The sequence below is a fragment of the Argiope bruennichi genome, chromosome X1, assembly GCF_947563725.1.
Source record: "Argiope bruennichi chromosome X1, qqArgBrue1.1, whole genome shotgun sequence".
NCBI lineage: Eukaryota > Metazoa > Arthropoda > Arachnida > Araneae > Araneidae > Argiope > Argiope bruennichi.
The window spans coordinates 82,258,509-82,281,236 of record NC_079162.1 but is presented as its reverse complement, the minus strand read 5'-3'; the positions used below and the strand labels follow the sequence as shown (position 1 = coordinate 82,281,236).

Genomic DNA, 22,728 nt, shown 5'->3' with positions numbered 1-22,728 from the left:
CTCTTTGCATAAAAGCGATAAATTATAAAATAATATAATGTACCGTTAGTGGTACTTGTACAATATGTTGATAACCATCACTCAAGGTAGATTCATGATTTTAAGAAAATGTAGCGAGAAATATGATAGTAAAATTTTGACCCTGTTTACCTTGTACTGTCCCTATGCGAAATCTGCATGAAGTTAATTTTTGTGGAGGCATCCGTAAGGTTTCCCTTTTTTTTTTTTCTTTGCTGGCGATTAAACTCTTTTCGAGCAAAATAATAAATAAAAATAGATATTATATAAATGTAACTTTTCAGATGAGTCCTGTTTTAGTCTACAGATTAACAACAACTAGATGGAGAAAAAGTAGCAAAAGGAATCTGTTTGTATATGTGAGTGCAAGCGTTTTATTTAGTTAAGCAGGTTATTATTCTGAATAGATTTGCCTTTTAATGTTCATACCAGGGATTCCATCATTAGATATTCATCACTGATTGATCTTCCACTTTATTTTCTCCTTTATACTGCACCACTTAGAAATATTTCCTTCTAAGGGACGTCAAATCCATGTCTTAGAAAGCTAACCTGGTTAAAATTTGATATATCTATTTTCCAAAAAAAAATAATAATAATAATAATAATAAATAAATAAATAATAAGAATAAGAATAAGAATCCTTTGAATGAATATATCAGTATGAGCTCAACCGGAAATTATTCGGGGAAAAATTTATTTTTATGCTCCACTTAAAGTAACAATTTAATATTTAGACATTTTACTCCAACAGGAGTAGGAAAGTATACTCAAATCCTTCCTTGTTAATATCCTTAAATACCATGCTGCAGAGATCAGCAATCAAGATTTCGGTCAAGAGAATTTAGCTTATAAAAGTCTAATTAAAATAGCTGAAATTCTTTTTATTCTCTTTTAAAACATGCGCAAAGTGTATAAATATAATTCCGTTTTTGTTTAGTTAAATTTAGATCTGATCTTTTCTGATCTTTGCGAAATTTTCACCTATATGCATATTCAAAATTATATCACCTAATTCTTATGACTTTGTATCTCATCTTTTAATTTCAACTACGAGAAATATTTTTCTTAAAAATTAATAGAAATTTCAATATTCTTCAAATTTATTCAATATTTATTCGTCATATTTTACAGGTTTTGCGAATGAGTTCGAACCGTTTTGACACGATGTTAATAACAGCGATATATGCAGTTTATTGCACCGTATCTAATTAAATAGTTGGAAATAAATGAAATACGACTTCGAATTTTCTCGGAGATGGACATTTAACACTGATATTAGAGAGTATTAGGGCGATTATATTTTCTGCCCATTTCGGATGATCTGCCGATAGCTGCTATACTTAATATTTTGCTTATATTTTTTCAATGACAGTATACCTTGATAGTTTGTTAGTAGAGTTCAAATTTCGTGTCCTTATAGCGTAAAAGAAATATTCCATACAAATGGCCTGTGATGATATGGGCGGTGGATGATGTATAAAGTGATTAAAATGCACGCATCTGAGGCCTTGGCGAGTCAAGATTTTGACTGTTTCAAAATGTGATTACGAAGAAGCAGAAAGATCTTTTCTAGCCATTTAAAATTGATAAATGGATTGTTTTTTCTCTTTATTCCAATAGTAAAATCTATTTCTAATCATATTTTTAAAAAAATTTAATTAATCGTATACTTTAAATGAGAAAATTATACAGCCTAATTTTCTCGTTAAATGACGTGGGATAAATTATATGGCATATCGTCTAATGCTGCCAGGATGTTTTGATTTTGTTAAATTGTTTGCTTTGATTTTCGGGAGGGGGGTTGAGGATAAGGGCGAGGAATTTCTTTACTGATGTCGCTGATGTTTAAATGTTTTTCCGACAAAACCTCTTGCATAAGATCTTTTTACCATTCTAAGATTTTAATTACTTCCTAGATTATTTCAGAAAAATTTTTATATAAACGCGAATAAAAAAATAGATAGATTTGCAAAAATAATAATAATAAAAGAAAATGAAATCTACGATCGTAAATTTCAAGTTATCAGGTGAGAACATTATTATTTTTAAGTCATTATTTGTCTTAATTAATTTAAGTCATAAACCAGTTTAAACCGGTTTGAAACTATCACGAGATTTCTCTATCAGTCTCTATCCTTCTCACTCTCTCTCTCTATATGTATAATGATAATTTTTTAAACTTCCATTTTCAATTTTTCTAGCTGGCAAACAAAATCTTGGAGCTCGACCGATTTTGAGATGAAAAAACCCATCGTTTTTCTAAATATTGACGCATGCGTGGTCTGATAGTCTCGTGATTGTTTCAAACCTGTTTAAATTGGTTAATGACTTAAATTAATTAAAACAATTCGTAAGAATTCAGAGAATGAATAATTTGGAAATCAAGTTGTAACTTTAGTGGGCGATAAATTGCCAAATGTGACAACCTTCTGCATTATTTTCAAATAACCCTAAAAGCGAAAAATTGATGCCTCAAAAGCTATAAATCGCCAATTTGTTGCCTACGCATTTTGATGCTTCAACAATTTGTTGCATACGCTTTTTGAGGCTTCAACAATTTGTTGCCTACGCTTTTTGAGACTTTAACAATTTGTTGCCTACGCTTTTTCAAGCTTCGGAGACCTCAAACCAAAACAACACCATGTTCTTACATGATAATAATAATATTTTAGGTAGTTGCCAGCAAAATGTTCCGCGGGCTGCAATTGAGGAAAATTCTTAAATTTTGTCGTATCATTTTTATGTGCAAAAGTAAAGTATAATTTATAGTGAAATGTTTTATTGTTTGGAAATATTTCATATACACTATTTCTTAAATAAATTTCATTCGATTTTTCCGTCTTTTTACAAACAAACATACACAATTTTTTCAAATAAAAGTATAAATAAATAGCTGTTTAAAAGAGTGTTTAAATTTCTATTGCGAATGTAACACACAGTTACGAAGAAAATGTTTTAGATTTATTGAATACATCAGTCTGACAGTAGCGTGAATTTTTCTTTTTAATTTCTACTGATAAAAAAGAAGATGACTGTGAGAGATGAGAGACAAAGGACGTTTTATGATGAGCAATTCAAGAAAAGAATGCCACAAGGGGGGGGGAAACAGCCAGCTTACAAAGACACAATGGAATTTGATTTAAGCAATCAAATTTGATTACATCTGAACAAAAAGAAATGTTTCTTTATTTCATTTTCAAAATTTAGAGTCTGTCATGCTAATTCATGTCCATATAGGTTGAAAAATTATTTGAATTAATTCATGCTGAAATAGGTACAATAATATAGATCACTGAAATAACTGAATTAACTGAACTGCGATTTCAAAATAGCCAGTATGATGAGATTTCAATAATGAAACTTCATTCAGCAAAATTCGAATAATCTACTTATCATAATAATAAGTTTTTATTTTCTTCAAGTTTTCTAATTAATGTACAGACCATGATGATATGTTGGTAAAGACAAATTTTCTGGCTGAAAAAAAAAGGTTTGATTCTTAGCTAATAAATAGCATGTGTTGATAGAAAGTCCCGAAGTTGATAATTATAATTTTAAGAAACTATGTCAGAAACATCGATAAGTCGTGTCTTTTAGAAATAAGTTACTTTAAGGTTGTTTGACGAGGAGAAAAATCATGAAAAGATTTCATTTCTAGATTGATTAAGATTTCATTGCTTTTACCTTCGACAGGAGCAGGAGTGCTGTCGTTTCAAAAGTAAAATCTGGAATTCCAGAAATTACACAATACTCTAAAATTAATTGGATATTCTTTCCTATCTGGTGAGTTTTCCCTTCGTTTCCCCGTCTTCTTAATGAAAAAATTCGCTTTTTTAACTCACACTACTACTTTCTAAAGCGGGAAAATAATTTGAAAATTCCCATAAGCTTGATTTGTTTTTCTAAATTAAGATTAAAGTTATTATTTAAGGATATAATATTCATTGCCTGGAATATTTAAATAATTCCTTTTATTTTTGAAATAAATTTCATTAATTTTCTTTATGTTTTTGTAACCACAAAAATCACAAAATTTCTTAATCAAAAAAGAATTAATAAATAACGTCTAAATTGTTATACTCAATAGTGAGAATGTGCGTTATGCGATTATATATATTTCATTGCAACCAATTTCGGAACTCCGATGTTTATATTCATTAATTTCAGGTTTCATTTGCAACCGAGGCCACCTTTGATTTCCTTAAAATAATGAAAGTCAAAATCTTATAATTTCAATCATAAAATATTTAATTAATTGATCAAAGCAATATAAATTTATTTAACATTTCTATCGTTTAAATCATATTTTCAATTGGAAGTATTAATCTATCTCTAATGATTTAGAAATTATCTAGCGGCTTAAAATATTTGCATTTTGTAAATGTGCATTAGATTTGTTTTCGCGTGAGGGGCTAAAATATTCTGAAAACGAACATGACATACATAAAATAATTATAAATCTGAATACTTGTTATAATTCTAGATGATATACCCAATTCTACCTTGGATTGAAATTCTTTCATGTGTAAATTTTTATTTCACAGGATTATTTTTATTTATTAATTCTTTTATCAGGATTATTACTATATCTGTTTATTTGCAACACTAATGTAACAAAATTCTTTTGTTGCCTAAAATGTTTTTTAATTCAAATTAAATATCAATTAAAGAAGATTTTAAAAACCACCTACAGCGGATTGTCTCCATAAGTTTGAAATATATCAGTTATATTAGTTCTGCAAATTTTGCTCACGAATGCTGAAATATAAGAAAGATATAAAGCTCGTTTTGGGAGACAATTAATTTTTCATAAATAAAAAAAATGGAAGTTTGTAATCAGTAATTTTCCTTATACATATTATTGATTCGATCTGCTTCTGACAATTTCTCTTAGAATTTTTGTCACGTATTTGTAACAATTCTTCGCGCTTGTTCTTGTTAGTCAACAATAAAAAAAAATATTTCATTAACTCACGAAAGATTTACTTGCCACGCCTTCGTTTGAATTTGAACGATACACTTATGTTTTCTTTTAATCATCGTTCAATCGCTTATTTAAAACAAGCCAAAATTTTTTTCAACAGATGTGCATTAATATAAATAAAAAAAAATTAAAGTCTAAAGTCTTAACGTTGTCAACCAAAGGAGTACTTATAAATATTTATAAATCATCTACGCAATTTTAAAAAAAAATAATCTTTATCGAAAATATTGCTCATAAATGGAATTAATATTGATGAAAAAATAAAGTTTTAAGATGACGTAAAAATGTATTTTCTGGGATAATTTTCTCCGAAGTTATTATAAAAAAAGGCAAAATTTTTGTTATTTCCCATAGCTTGAAGCCGTTGTTGTCGTTGAACATCTATTTCCTTTCCCCCCAAACGCATTACTTTTCGTGCTGTTGTCAAAGCGATTGAACATAAGTTCGCTTTTAGGCATTGTTAAATCAAAGGCGGCGTTAATAGAAGCAGCTGGGAGCAAAAGCGCCCTGTCGGTAACTGCTCGCCCGCCCGTCGGCGAGAAAACAGAGTTCCATCGGCAGATGCCTGCGGAGAAGTGGGCGTTAAGGGATATAATAATTTAAAAACCATTTTAAAAATATATTATAAATAATTTAAATATCTAAATAACTATTTAGATAGAATGACTGCATTTGTCAAAATAGCTGACAGGGAGGCAAATCAATATGATGTCGCATTTTGCCGATTGTTTTTGGTCAGTCGTTTAAGAAATCAACACGACGGTTGTCAGCGATATTTAAATTCACAGAGATTCAGACATTTGATTCAAATGTTGTCCACTGAATTTACATACAATTTACTTTACTTCTGACAGAATAACCGACAAGTTGGCAAGTGAATAAGATGCTGCATTTTCGCCGTCTATTCTTTATCATTCGGCTAAGATAATCATCAAGATTTATAAAAAATTGTTTTTATTTTATTCCAAAATTTCGATTACCTTTCGAGGAATTATCAAGAAAATTGAAGCACTCGTCTCATATGTGAATAGGGCGTTAGGATTGTGTTTCCTGATTCAGAATTCACAGAATAGTTCGGAAAGGAATCGTCATTTTATTCATTCGTTACTTTCTCGATAATAAATTTACAAGTTTTTCCAACATATTATGCTTATTTCATTATGATAATTCTCTAAGTAAAATCTGATTAATGGTTAAAGTAAATTTAATAAAATATGGGTAACTACGGTCTACACTCTTTTGCAGCATGCATCTTGAGAAGAGTTATTTTGCAATAACCAAATTAAGTGAATTCACTATAAATCACAAAAGCAAGAAAAATGTATAAAATTAGTATATAAGATTTATTTTGTAACAAAATACCTGTTTTTTGCAGTCTAATATTTTAGGCTGCAATTATTTCATCAATAAATTTTTATCACTGCAAATAAGTATATGTGTATATTTGAATACACATATACTTATTTGAATATACTTTTACTTATTTGAATATACTTATACTCGAATATACTTATTTTATTCATATATACTTATGTGAATAAAATAAGTATATGTGAGATAGTATCGTTTTATTGACATTAAAAGAGCTTTCGGAATATGCGTTAAACTTGTTAAATAAAGTAGAAAATAAACTTTTTAAATTACTTTCAGTATTATAATTATGTAATCGAGGAATGTTATTTTTTTCTCCAATTTTTCTTTTATTTACTCTTTATGACAAAAACTATATAATCTCAAGCTCATCTAAATTTTGAATAGACATTGAAAGCAGGTATCATAAAAAACGATGAATAAAATAGATATTCATAGAATATTCAGTTATAACACATTAAGAAAAACAATGCACGCAGTTGAGGGGGGGAGGAGTTTATTTTTTGGGTGCGAGAGGGATGTTAGTCTGCAGTAGCTCCGAAGGAAAAAAGCACTTAACGATAGAAACACGTAAATAAAAATAAAGATGGTGGATTTGAAATTCAAGATATATTTATTTTGAATAAAATTCATTTTTTAGTCTAAATATACACATATAAATAAGTAGTACATGGGGAATCTACTGTTTAAGTGGTTCATTTTTCGCATGTACATTTTTCTTATATTATTAAGCATTAAATAAATGAATAAGTTTGTACATAAATTTATAAAATATTTTCTCCGGCCTTTTTAAAAAACAACATCGTCGTATCTTTTTTTGCTTTCTATATTGTTCATGACCGAACAGTGGTAAATTTTTTTTTTTGGTGCACCCTAGTTTATTCGCCAGAGACTCAAAACAAATTTGAATTCCTGCTTGTCGTTACAATCCTTATTTACAAAAATTTTTAGGCTACGCTCAAAAAATAATAAATAAACAAATTAAATTTAAAAAAACTTTTGGTGAAAATATCGAATTTTTTTTATTACTTATTTTGTATTTCTGAAAAAAAATTATAATTTTAATTTTAATTCTACATTCATTTTAAACAGCCTCCATCATAAGAGCATGCATTCGTTCATTGTTCATTGTAGTCATTCAGGCATAATTGATATAAAACTGAATGCGTTGTTTGTTATGAATGCTGTCACATTGATTACATTAAAAGATACAATGAGTATGAAGCATCCCAAATTAGTGCAACAAAATCGAGTATGTCCGGTCGTAGAAGTGAGAGTGACGAAAAGGCAGAATCCATAGGAAATTATTTCGTCAAAATTTCCTCTTTTGAATACGGTGGAAGATCTAATATTCTTCAGGGTACCGCTGTCAGTGATAAATTATTTTTCTCTTATTTTCCGAATTGGAAGGGATTTATAAAAATGAACATATGATTTATCTTTTCCGTGTCTTATCTTGCGTCGACAGTGTCTTATGCATTAATTCTTTCAGCATAATTATATCGTAGAAGCACTGTCCGATTTCAAGAAAATTTTTAATTGGTCTTTTCATTTCGTTATCACCTTTTATTAAGTTTTATTTTGCACATGTTATCGCTATCCAATATGGGCATTTATAAACTACTGTAGCACTGTCCAAGTAATTTTCTTGTTGTTGTTGAAATATTTTATAAGCAATAAAAAAAAATCTAGAAGATTGAGAATTTTGTTAAATTCGAACCAAATTCAAAGTGGTAAAAAACGTGTTCCTAGTTAAAGTCCTGTAAAATATTTCCATGATCATGCTACAATAAACTGAAGTGATTTAATGCTACGATTTGTATATTAAAATCTAGATTCGATTATAACCATATTTTTCTAGAATTAGATCTCTGTGCAGTTAACTCTCAAGAGTCCCAATTAAAATATTAACAATCTTTTGATGGTCAGCAAAAAAAATGGGAGCATTTCTTGACAAATATCCTATCAAAATGTATCAATGAGAGAAAAATTAGGATAAATATTTGAGTAAAAAAATAATTAAGAAAGTGAAGAATTTTAATAAGCTAATTAATACTTTATTGGTTTTAATTAAATGTAAAATTAATTATTATGAGTAATTTTGAAGCTAAACTGGAGAAAATTGCTCCAGTTTATTTTCTTTATTTCATTCATGAATTTGAAGAAATCGGTCAAATCTTCATTACCGTTAACTCGATCCGCAGCTTGACAGTTGATGCCTGTGGCGCCATCTCTTGGGCTTTTCTTTAACAACTCTAACTTTTTTTCTTTCGAAGAGACAGGCAAAGGTTTTTTCCCCCTCTTTCTTCTCAATAGAGTTGATTTTAGGGGAATTTTGGGAATCCTCTAAATGAGGCTGTATGTTATCCATTACAATTACCGCATTCAGGAATGAAGTTTTCTTTACCTTTATATGGGCAGTTTCTAGATTCGTGATTTATGGCCCATAAAACGAACTGAATTTGAAGTATGCCTCCTGAGCTGTGGTGATCAAATATTTAACAGGGCGAAACATTGATTTACTGTTTTCCTAATATAGTTTTCAGTTCTGAATATCATGTATCTAATTGTTTCCAAATCATAAATGCTGGGAATATTTTTAGATTTAAGGAAATACACCTGAAAAATTGGCAAGGAATTTTTTTGTTTTGTTTTTAATTCTTTGAGCTGATTCACATCATCAACTCTTAATCTTTTTTTCGTGAGTTCATCTTTAATTTCAGTTTTGCGTTAATTGACTGGAAGATCTTTTATCACGACTTTTTCTGTTTTTATTATTATTATTATTATTTAAACACTGAGGGATACTACGTAATATTCCATTTGTTATTCATCTAGGTATTTGGTGAGACTCCTGTGGTCGTTATCTAAGTTACAGTAAAGTCTCTTCAGTACTTTAAAAGTATTTGGCTGTTTCTTCATAATAATAGGAACTATATTTGCTTCATTTGCTCGCAAGTGATTACTTTTAGGCATTGCTAGGAAAGCAAATATAAACCTGTTGGAAAATATATGTATTAAAATTAAACAGAAATTTAAAAATTAATGGTAAAATAATTCAATTAATTTATTAATTTTTCAAAAATTAACAGCAATTGAAAGATGAATTGGGCAAAAAAAGGAATTGATATCATTGAGACAGCAAAATGATATTGAATTATATTGAAATATTTCTTGTAACATTATTTACTCCGAAGTTACTGCAGAAAAACGGCAAAATTTAGGCTTATTTTTAACTAGCCGCCTTTGGCGACCAGCCGGTTTGCCAATCTTAATGTTCGTTTAAATTTTAATAATTAAATAGGTTGAACCGGAGTTTAACACCCTTCTTCGCCAAGTTGCGATAACGCGAAAAAGCTGGCAATCTTTATTATGCACTATAATTGAACATCTGCTCCTTTGCTTTTGAACATTTCGCAAGGCCATTGTTGGCGATTTTTAAAAATTGCGCAAGCAGGGGGTTAAACTCCGATCGTACCATTAAATATTTTACGCAATTCCAACTTTAATAGATTCTTCTGCAAAATATTTTAAAACTTCAAATTTTGATAGTCATATAATTCACTCATAATATTATAAAGGCCTTCAGTCATAACGTGATATGTATATCTCTAATTTTCTGTTACCCCTCGTAGAATTTATGCTTTAAATTAAAGTGTAAATGATTAATCTGCAATTAATATAATAATATTTTTTACTGAAACAAAGCATTTCTTTTAATAATATGATTACTGATAATAGAGTCACTGAGCGTTTAAACTTTATGGCCACTAAAGAATATCTTTCTTAATTTATGTAATATCTCAAGAATTTGTCAACAAAATTTTCTCAGATTCATCATGAACAGATCGATTAATTAGCAATGTTTAATTTTAAATGCATCAAACACTAAGAAAATAAAATGAATCGTTTAAAATAATCGGTCGAAAACAGGTTTAAAAAACTACTTAAAAAACGATGTACTTAAAACTATAAGCATATACAAAAAAATATATAACTTACATAAATACAATTTAATTACAAAAGCATGCAACTAACCTAAAAATAATTTAAATCATCCGTTGATAATGGTTGTCATGTCAACAATCAGAACACAATGCGCATGCGTGAATTTTCTTCGCCAGTTACGGTAACGCAAATGTGTGAATTTTTCTACGCCAGTTGGGGTAACGCTATGCAGATTATATATTTTTAATTTCCTTTATTCTGTGTTATTTTAATTCAAAAGTACTTCAGAATGAATCTGAAACATGGATTAATTAACAATGTTTAATTTTAAATGCCTAAAACATTAAGAAAATAAACAGAATCGTTTGAAATAATCCGCCGAAAAATGTTAACCCTAGCCGCATTACTGTTGGGGGAAAAAAACTGAAGCCTTACTCATTTGGCGGTGGGGAAAATGGAAGATTTTTTTGGCGGGAAAGTAAGTTTTTAATTAATAATTAAAATTCTAATTAAAATTTCAAAAAAAGGGACCCCAGTTGCACATGCCCGACCTCTAAGGTATACATGCACCAAATTTGGTAGCTGTATGTCAAATGACCTGGCCTGTAGAGCGCCAACACACACACACACACACACACACATTGAGCTTTATTATAAGTATATAGATTAATTGAATATTTAATTAACTTTAGCACCTTAAAAAATAGACAGTGTTCTTTCTCTTGTCTCGAAGAATAGATGAGCAAAATTTTGTTAAAATCAGTCCACTCGTTTGAAACATACACACATACATATCCTCAATTGCTTTTATTTTAGGATTGTAAAAAATGATAAATCTCTCTTAGTTGATCCTATATTTGCATGTATGAAATGGTGGAATAATTGCTGTTCCAATTAGTGCATGAAATGTTTGATACCGTAAACGATATTTAGATCATAGTTTCAGGAATACTGTAAAGCTTCAGATCACATTTTTCAGCGTGAGCTTTGAATCCTTTTTAATTATTTTGTACAAACTTAATGTTTTAAAAAATTAGCTTAGTTATATTAATTTATGAAATTAGATTTGCATTAGGTTTTAAAATGGTTTATTTAAAAAAAACTATTTTGAATATTTTTACAAGCGTCTGTTAGTAAAGATTATGCATAAAATTAGGGAATTGATTCATTATCCACTATCTGGTTTTCCTTGTCGAAACTGTTTATCGCTGGATTGATATCCAGCTTATCCGTAAATTTAAGCAGGTCGAAATTGCTTCTTTTGCTTGCAATTTGTATTCGCTATTTATATTTTGAGCACATCGTACTATAATTTCCTACCTTTTTTAATACAAAGAGTAAAGAATAAATAGAGTAACATTATAATACATTAGCCATCTATATTTGTTGGGATAATTGACATGCTATTACGAAATTGTGCAAGGAAAGAAATTAGGGGGGAAAGGGGGAAAATGCGCCTGATTAATTCGGATTTTGAAGTAAACGACAAAAGTAAATGGAAAAGGAGATGATTTTAATTCAAAAAAGAAAGAATACTTGTATTTACATACCTTATATTTGAACAGATCGAGCTCTTGCTTTAACCTTTCATTTTCTTCTCTTAAAAGTAAAATATGAGAAGCACAAGAGTTGGAAAATTGCGTCGAATATAAGGAACTGTTGGCTACATCTGAAATAGGAAAAAAAAGCAACTGTCATTATATTTTATTCTGAAATTAAGAAACCAGAAACGTTATTAATGAAGCAGTACGGATGCAATAAAATGTTATGTCGGATGCAATAAAATGTTATGTCAATGTTACTTTCTGCTTTCAATCAATAAATATCACTGAAATATTAACGGATTAATGTTACGAATCTGTAATACTGTTTTTCTACCATGTTAACCTTATAAAAGGATAGATTTACAGCGATTCTTAATGGATGCTGAAGGAATGATTCAATGCCCCCAACGGCGACAGGGAGAAGTGACAAATATATAAAGCATACAATCCATGGCAGTTCCAATATATTAATGGATTAATATTACATGCGGTTTTAAAAAGATATCCTAAGTCGAATCCAACAATCAGAAGTCTTATTTTCGATGCAGTTGGAATGTAATAAAATCTATGTTACTTTCGGCTTTCAATCAGCAAATATCACTGAAATACTGTTTGACAACGGATTGTAAAACTTTTCGCACTTTTGCGCATGCGTTAGGATGGGTTTAATTCGACAAAATTGGGGTGAGAGGAAAGATGAAAATAGGAGATGTTTACATTTAAAAATGAAGACTCGCGGTTTTATGAGACGTAAACATTACAGATAATTAGTAACACTGAAGGAAAAAGGTACTGATTCACAGTAAAATATTTCAGGGCAATTTTTGTTTAATATAAGGAACATAAACATTAAATTATGAAGAATAAATAAAAAATTTCTGATTTTTAAAATTCGGTAATTTTTTTTTACAAAATAATAATGATTTTTTTATATTAAAATGTTTCTTTTTTATATTTTATTAAATTTTTTTAAGAATATTTTAATTCCCCGTTTTCTGCTTTTTGGTCACAATATTTAATGATATTATGTAAAATTTTCTTCGTATCATTCCTGAAAGCTTTTTTATCACTTTTGGCTACACTTATCAATACGAAATTTTGAGTTAAAATAAAATGCTGTCAGAAATAATACAACACTCACATACACGTGAAAAAAAATTGAACTAAAAAGTCTCTAATGGGGGAAATCCAACGTCAAAGGTGAATACCGGAAATGCGCTCATCATTCCGCGTCTCGCTCCTTAATGAGATGGAATCGCCGAAATGTGGTCGTCTCAGAATCCGCTGACGAACAGTATTTACGGATTAATGTTACGAATCTGTAATACCGTTTTCCCGCCATGTTGATCTTATAATAAGAAAGATAGATTTACAGCGATTCTTAATGAATGCTGAATGAATGATTCAATGCCCGCGACCTTGACGACGGGGAGGAGTGACAAATATATAAAGCATACAATCCATGGCAGTTCCAATATATTAATGGATTAATGTTACATTTTATTTTAAGGTGTATGTACACACTTGAAACTTCGAAAATCGTTCAAAATATCGAATATTTTTTTATTACTTAATAATGTTCTCTGATCCTTTAGCTTTGAAACGATACCAAGATGCTGTCAATATTCGAAATATTTCTCGAGTTAGAATTATTTTTCTTGAGGTGCTTTCATTAAAAACTCTAGTTACGGTGGTTTTAAAACTGATTTTATGAAGAATGATATTTTTCCACTATGTTGCTTCCTTCAAACAATCATAACTCAACAAGAAATTAACCAAAGACAGTTATTTATATATCAAAATAATCTGTATGAAATAGCGGATGTTTTGTGCATCAATCAAGGTTATATTTATAGAAATAAATTTTTAATAGCTGTTTAAAAGTTAAAATTACAGAAAAAATCTAGCTTTTTCTATTTATCGTTGATAAAAAAATTGTTTAAAAAAAACTATGCATTTTTATAACTTGTTTGAGGCAGACAACATGAAGATTAATATTAGGCATAATTTCCAACTAGAATTGTGTGTCTGTACAAATTAGAATTTAAGCTATCATGTTTCAAAAAATAGGCTAATTAGCTCATAAAATATTATTTAATTAATTAATAATTAGTGTAATACGGTTTTTTCTCACTGAAATGAGTTTAAACATATATTAATAACTTACTGTTAGAAAACTGGATTTTTAAAGTTAAAATTTAAAAAAAAATCTTCAAGTGTGTACGTACACCTTAAAAAGATATCCCAAGTCGAATCCAACAATTTATTTTGAAAAGTAGAAGTTAATCAGAAGATTTTTATGATATCCAAAAACATTTACTACTTCAAAAACATCACTTATTGCCCAATTAGCCTTTTCTTTAAATGCTGAAGGTCTGTTACAATTGTTGCACCAGCAAAAACATGTACCTTTTCTTACGGAACAATGAAATAATTACTTCAGCAAACGATTAGGATTTAACTACCTACATAAAAGTCATCTATTTCTGGCCTTGTTATCTGCATGACTGTTTTAATCACCTGTTCTATTCATTTAATTTATATATTTGAAGCCTAATAGTAACTAACAATAAATTTATAAACGTTCGATTGAATCACAGACCTTATCTTTAAATTATTTGCAACTCAAAAGCAATGGAATATCAATTTCCTATACATTATTTTCTTTCTATAATTCAGCAATAAGAAAAATATACCAGAAATCATACATAAAAATACACATACATTTTGTTGCTAATGCATGAGGCCAATATAATAAACATTTTTTTAAAAAATATATAGGCAAAATGCTTGCTTTTCCGTGAACAACACTTTCTTGATTTATAAGTTTATTTGGCATGATTCGATCATTCTTATAGATATGAATTATTTTCTTTTTATTATTAGTGCGTTACAGTTTTGAATTTTTGTGCACTTGCTGCATTCTTGATTGGCAATGCACGATTTTAAAATTTCCCCGGTTAAACGAAATGATTTTACAAGGAAATTAGTAAAAGTGAGACCAACAAAATCATATGGAATAAAATGCAAACGAATCTGAAATACTTCTAAGAAAGAGCGAGAAACAACAAATTACAGTTACGGCTATTACCGAATCAGCTACGGATAGTAATAGTGTACTTAAGATAATCTAATAAATTTTTGTAGTATTGTGCATTTTATTTCTATCCGCTTTGTTTCTCTTACATAGGAAACAAAAGGCAATTTTACTTGATACACTTACACATAGAATTGCTAAAATAGAGGCAAATCACATATCAGTTTGCAAAATGTTTTCATACTCGTAATACGTATTCAAATTCATACGTCTCATTTCTTTTAAACGGCGTTAATTCATCTTACTTTTTTTTTCACCCTTCAAATGCGAGTGTCATTTTTTAAATGCGAAGAAAATTCGTATCTTTATTGATAAGGAGCACGAATAAATATAAAAAATTCTGCAAAGAAACGAATACTGTAAATAAATACATTTTTTGAATAAGTGACCAGCGACGTCGAAACTTTTTTATGGCAGCCTTTCTAAATTTTATTCCTGTTAGTTCTATTTGACCTATCGATGGTAAAAGTATACTTAGTGTTTCCACTACATTTAGTAACGCGAGAGGAATGTTTTATAATGAAGTCCTGTGAGAATGCAATGTCCGTTAGTAAGTTGATGAGAAAGTGATAAGAAACGTACATTTCTGCCCATAGGGAATAGAATACACATATCAGTCAGGGTAAAATTTTCACTTTCGTAGCCAGGCCTAATTATTTTGAACAACGGAATATTCTTTTCTAACCTCTTTTTTGCTTATTCAATGCAAGTGACATTTTACTTCAAATCGCAGAAATTTATTCAAGATTTTCATTTAAAGTTTGAACAAATAGTGTAATAATAGCATAGCAAACCAATTATTTAGAATAACTAAGTAATCACTTCAGAGAGAAAATCCTGAAAAAGTAAAGCTATGTTTTCTCTAGTTTCGAATGATCTACTAATAATAAGAGCTTATTGTTTTTCGTACAACTCAGACCCGCTGGTCTCGAGGCTAACATTCTGATGCAAACAGTTAAGAGGATGACTGTTGGTTCGAATATGTACTGAATACCTGGATTAGAGGGTATTAGACGTGATGAGGAATAAAGTGATATAGAACATATATCATTTTCTATTTGTAATCTTTGTTGATAGGCAAATTACCCGGGATATTCCTTGTGTTAAAGGCCTATGATGATGCAGTTTTTGGGATTGATGAATAATGTGAAAAAAAATATAACTGAGGCCGTTTCTCGTTTTGACATTGCAATTAATTACTTTGATATAACTTTGCGACGGTACTAAAAGCGAAGTTATTCCTCACCCTTTCTTCAAGATCATGCAAAAAAGAGAAATATGTACTTCAATTACAAATATAATAGTTAAAATGTAAGGAAAATCTTACATTTTAAATTCAGATTGACTAACCGTATTGGTCTAGTGGTAAAGCAGAAACAACCTCAGCAAATGGCGTTAATTGCCTGTAAAGTTAAAGCGTTATTCTCCTGATAAAAATAGTGACAAAAAATATATACAAGGCGCAGTTTCCCGTTTTGAACTACCAATTAATTCTTTTAAAATAACTTTGAATGTATACCATAAGCAAAGTAATGCCTTGCCCTTTGATTCGTTAAAAAACAGAAAAATTTATTTAAAATACCAATAAGTTAGTTGTTTTCTTTACATTTCAAAATTAGTTGTTCAATCCCTGTTGGTCCAGCGGCAGAGAAGTGACAATCTCAACATATGGTTGTAGGTTCGAGGGTGTACTGAAGGTCAATGATGATGAATGTTCACTGATATGATAAAAATTGTGTGTAAAATAAGAAGTGTCTGAGGCCGGTTTTTTTTTGTTGTTGTTTTGTTTTTGACGTACTAATTAGTACCTTTAATATAAATTTATGAATTTACCAAAAATGAATCAATATCTAGACCTATTCTCAGTATCAAATAAATAGTGAATAAAATACTTAAAATACTAAATTCTTAGCTTTTTTTAATTATTATTTTTTTACACGAAAGGGGTAACTGGGGGTAAGGGCTTAAGACTAGAGGGACAAGCAGTATTATTCTAGTTTCAGAGTAGATACAACCTTATCAGATGGTTGTAGATTCGAGTGCGTATCGAAAGAATATAATAAAAAAGGCTGGATTTATTGATGAAAATTGAGAAAAAAAATGTATCTTTCATCGTTTTGACGTACTAATTAATTCCTTTAAAATAACTTTGCAAGTTTACCAACAGGAACGTATTGCCTTGATTTTCTTTTCAGGATCAAGCAAAAACTGAAAAATGTATTTAAAATACCAATACGTTTGTTACTTTCTTTACATTAAAAAGTTGGATGTTCAAGCCATGTTGGTCCAGCGGCAGAGAAGTGACCAACTGACCGTATGGTTGTAGGTTCGAGGATGTACTGAAGGCTAATGATGATGAATGTTCACCGGTATGATAAAACTTGTGATAAAAAAATAAGTATCTGAAGCCTTTTTACTTTTGACAAACTAATTATTAACTTTAATATATTTTTACGAATTTGTCAAAAATGAATCAATTCCTTGAACTTTGCTCAAGAAGAAACAAATAGTGAAGAATATGATTAAAATACTAATTTCTTAGCTTTTTATTATTATTATTTTTTTAAGACGAAAGGGGTATCTGTGACCGTTTCTCGTTTTTAAGCACCAATTAATCATTTTAAAATAGCTTGGCGAGTGTACCATTAATGAAGTAATGCATTGCCCTATACTCAGTATCTAGCAAAAAACTGAATAACGTATATAAAATGTTTTTAATATTAGTTGTTTTCTTTACATTTTAAGACTAGAGGAATACGCATTATTAGTTTCAAAGAAGAAACAATCTTAAAAGATGGTTATATGTAGGTTCGAGTGCGTATTGAAGGATAATGATAAAGGTTCGATTTGTTAATGAAAATTGAGAAAAAAATATGTATCTGAGGATTTCCTATTTTTGACGTACCAATTAATCCCTTTAAAATCACTTTGCAAGTTTCCCAACAGGGAAGCATTGCCTTGTCTTTCTTTTCAGGATTAAACAAAAACTGAAAAATGTATTTAATATACCAATACGTTAGTTATTTTCTTTTCATTTCAAAACTAGATGTTCAAGCCTGCTAGTCCAGCGACAGAGAAGTGACAACTACAACAAATGGTTGAACTTTCGAGGGTTACGAGGGTTAAGACCAATGACGGTGAATGTTCACTGGGATTATAAAAATTGTCGTAAAAAAAAATTATCTGAGGCCTTTTTTTTTTTTTTTTTTTTTTTGACGTTCCAAATAGTACCTTTCATATAAATTTACGAATTTAAAAATGAATCAATTCCTTGTCCTTTGCTCAGGTTTAAACAAATGGTGAAAAGTATGTTTAAAATACTAATTTCTTAGCTTTTATTATTATTATTATTATTATTTTAGACGAAAGGGGTATCTGTGGCCGTTTCTCGGTTCCAAGCACCAATTAATCATTTTAAAATAGCTTCGAGATTGTACCATCAACGAAGTACTGCCTTTCCCTATGTTCAGTATCTTTCAAAAAACTGCATCACATATATAAAATGCTAATATGTTTGTTGCTTTCTTTACATTTTAAGGCTACAGGGACAACCAGTGTTAGTTTTGTTTGAGAGAAGAAACAACCTTAACAGATGGTTGTAGTCCGAGTGCGTATTGAAGAAATATGATAAAGGTTGGATTTGTTGATGAAAATTGTAAAAAAAAAAATATGTGTCAGAGGATTTCCTTTTTTTTTTTTTTTTTTTTTTTTTGACTTACCAATTAATCCCTTTAAAATAACTTTGCATGATTACAAACAGGGAAGTATTGCCTTGCCTTTCTTTTGTAGATCAAGCAACAACTGAAAAATGCATTTAAAATACCAAAACTTTAATTATTTTCTTTACATTTCAAAACTAGTTATGAATGTTCTCTGGAATGATAAAAATTGTGATAAAAAATGTATCTGATGCCTTTTTATTTTTGACGTTCCTTTAAATTATATCCTTTAAAAATTCCTTTACATTAATTCCTTTAAAGAACTTTGCAAGTTTATCAACAGGAACGTATTGCCTTGCCTTTCTTTTCAGGATCAAGGAAAAACTGAAAAATATATTTAAAATACCAATACGTTAGTTATTTTCTTTACATTTCAAAACAAGAAGCTCAAGCCCTGTTGGTCCAGCGGCAAAGAAGTGACAATCTCAACATATGGTTGTAGGTTCGAGGGTATACTGAAGGCCAATGATGATGAAGGTTCGCTCAGATGATAAAAATTGTGATGCAATATATGTACCTGAGGCCTTTCTATTTTTGACGTACCAATTAGTACATTCAATATAGATTTCCGAATTTACCAAAAATGAAACAATACTTTGCGCTTTGTTCAGGAAAAAGAAAAAGTGAAAAAAATGCTAAAACTACTAATTTCTTAGTTTTTTTTAATATTTTAAACGAAAGGGGTATCTAAGGCAGTTTTTCGCTTTCACGCACAAATTAATCATTAATTTACAAAAAAGTGAAAAATATATTTTAAAAAATGTTAAAGTTTTTCTAAAAAATATATTTAAAATATATATTAAAAGTGAAAAGTATATTTAAATAAATATGCTAATGTTTTTCTTTACTGGTAAAGACGAGAGAGACAAGCTGTGGAGGTTTAGTTAGAGAACAGACACAATTGCTGCAATGATGGTAGGATGCATTTTGCACTGATGGCCTATGCTGATGAAGCTGCAGTAAGTTGATGAAAATTGTGATAAAAAACATATTTCTGAGATTGTTTCTATATTTGACGTAGCAGTTAACTGACTTAAAATAAATCTGCAGGAGTACTTGTAGAGAAATAATGCCTTGTCTTTTATTCAGGATCATGCAAAAAATGAAAAATCTAATTAAAATACTTATAAGCCAGTGGTTTTCTTTACGTTTTAAAATAAAACATACAAGCCGAATTGGTCTAGTGACAGAGCATAAGAAACTGCTGCAAATGGTTCTAGGTTCGAGTTTGTACTGAAAAGCAATGGCGATGAAGCTGCAGTATGTTGATAAAAGTCGAGATAAAAAATCTATACTTGAGGTCTCTCCTCATTTTCACTTAGCGATTCATTCATATAAAAAAAAATTCTGAGGGTACTAACAGCGAAGTAATGCCTTGCCTTTTACACAGGATGATGCAATAAACTGAAAAATTTATTTAAAAAACTAAAATATTACTTGTTTTCTTTACATTTTAAGACTGGGTGAACGAGACCTGTTGGTCTAGTGACAGAGAACAAACCACCTCAGCTGAAGCTTGTAGGTTCGAATGTGTGCTGTGGGCCCATGATGAATATATCGCAATGCTTAGATTTAAACGGTGATAATAAATATGCATCTGAGGCCTTTTTCATTCTGATGTACAAATTAATTCCTGCTTAAATTACTAACGCGAGTGTACCTACAACAAAGTAATGAATTGCCCTTTCTACCAAATGATGTAAAATACTAATATGTTATTTGATTTCATTACACTTTAAAACGAGAAGATCGAGCCATCTTGGTTTAGTTATAGAACAGAAACAACCACAGCAGATAATTGTAAGAACGAGTATTATCTAAAGGTCTTCGGTGAAGAAGGTTTGTTTTTTGTTTTTTTATTAAATTAGCGATAAAGGATATTCCTCTGGTACCTTTTTCGTTTTGTCGTGCTAATTAATTCCTTTTTTTTAAAATTACTTTACGATGGTACCTAAACCGAAGTAATGCCTTGTCCTTTGTTAAGGATTTTAGAAAAATGTGAAAAATATATTTTTAAAAAATATGTTAGTTATTTTCTTTAGAAGTTAAGACGAGAGTGACAAGTCGTGTAGGTCTAGTTACAGACCAGAAACAATTGCTGCAGTGGCTGTAGGATCTATGTTGCACTGAAGGCCTATGCTGATAAAGCTGCAGTAAGTTGAAGAAAATTGTGATAAAAAACATATTTCTGAAACTATTTCTAGATTTGACGTAGCAGTTAACTCCCTAAAATAAATATGCGGGGGTACTTGCAGTGATGTAATGCTTTGTCTTTTATTCAGGATCATGAGAAAAACTGGAAAATCTAATTAAAATACTTATACGCCAGTGGTTTTCTTTACATTTTAAAAAGAAACATAGAAGCCGAATTGGTGTAGTGACACAGCGTAAGAAACTGCTGCAAATAGGATTATTTTTAAAAAAAACCCTGAGAAATTTACTGAAATTGCTAACAGGCTATTTGATTTCAATGCATTTTAAGAAGGGAAGGGCAAGCCGTGGTGGTCTAGTGACAGAGCAGAAACAGCTTAACAAATGGTTATGGGTGTGAATGTCAGCTGAAGGACTTCGTTGATTAAGCTGCCGTACTTTAATAAAAATTGTGATATATATATATATATATATATCTGAGGTCGGTTCTGGCTTCGTCTGAGCACTTAATTCATTTAAAATAAATTTTTGAGAGTATTAACAGAGAAGTAATCGATTGCTATTTATCTAGTATCGTGCAAAAATATTATTGAAAAAAAACTAATTAGTTACTTGCTTTCCTTACATTTTAAGATGGAAAGGACCAGTAGCGTTGGTGTAGTGGCAGAGCATAAACACCTTCTGCAGATTACTGCGAGTACGTCTGTGTACTAAACGCCTTTGATGATGATGTTTAAGTACGTTGAGAAAATTTGTGATGAAAAGTTTATATCTGAGGTTTTTTCTCTTGACGTAGCAGTTAATTCCTTTCAAATAAAATTCTTAGTGTACTAACAGCGAAGCGCCTTGCCTTTTATTCAGGATATCCCAAAAAACTGAAAAATCCATCTAAAATGCTGATACTTATCTTTACATTTTAAAACGAAAGGGATAATCCGTGTCGGTCTAGTTACAGAGCACAAAAAACCTCAGCAGATGTCAGTAATTTCGAATGTGTGTTAAAGCCCTATGATGATTAAGTCAAATAAGTAGATGGAAATAGTGATGGAAAATATATATCTGATGCTCATTTCGTTTCAATGTACAAATTGAATCCTTTTTAAATTTGTTTGAGACTGTACCTACAAATAAATAATGCTTTTCCATTTGTACAGAATCCTGGAAAAATCTGAAAAATATACCTAAAATACTAATAATAATAATTTCAAAATACCTTTGCGGAGATACTGATGTCTAAGTAAAGCATACTGGAATTTTGTTTAGGGAATTCCATCTAGGAACGAATAAGTGATAAGAGACATATATCAGAAGTCACTTCTTATTTTGCCGTAATAATTGACTTTACCGGGAATGATGTAGCGAAGTAAAGCACACAAGATTTCTGCAGCAGTTTATTCTATGCAATGTATGGAATCTTTTCTTTAGACTCATCCATTAATAAAATCTTTGTTTTTACATAATTATAAAAGAATTTAAAATAATTAAGAAATTGTAAAATAATTGAACGGACGCTGATGCTTAATTCGAATGGTTTCATGTGAAAAAACGTAATTCGTATTTTCTTCATCATCCTGATGCATTAGAGCTTTGAAATTTTATGCATTTGACGTGTTTTTGATTGCAATAAAATGTTTTAATAATTTCAGAATTTATTGCAATAAAATGTTTCAATAATTTTAAATTTTTGGCAATTATTATTATTTTTTACATTTTGTTCAATACATGTGCCTCCGCGTCATAATGAATTATAGAAATAGTTCTGTTAAAAAATTACATAGTGCTTCCGAAATAAATTACAAATTAAAGAAAAAATGTGGCAAATTAGTGAAATAAAAAGTTAATTATAAATGATCACACATTGATAATAACGTGTTATAAATAGTCTCATTAAAC

At 29.7% G+C, this 22,728-nt stretch overlaps 1 protein-coding gene across 1 annotated transcript in view; it reads right to left on the bottom strand.

Moving 5' to 3' along the window:
• LOC129958363 (zonadhesin-like) overlaps positions 1 to 22,728 on the bottom strand; it is a 211,230-nt gene that overhangs the window by 152,239 nt on the left and 36,263 nt on the right. The window contains exon 2 of the mRNA XM_056070797.1: positions 11,875 to 11,993. Within this exon, the coding sequence (XP_055926772.1) occupies positions 11,875 to 11,993 (119 nt within the window). The remainder of the gene's footprint in view (positions 1 to 11,874; positions 11,994 to 22,728) is intronic.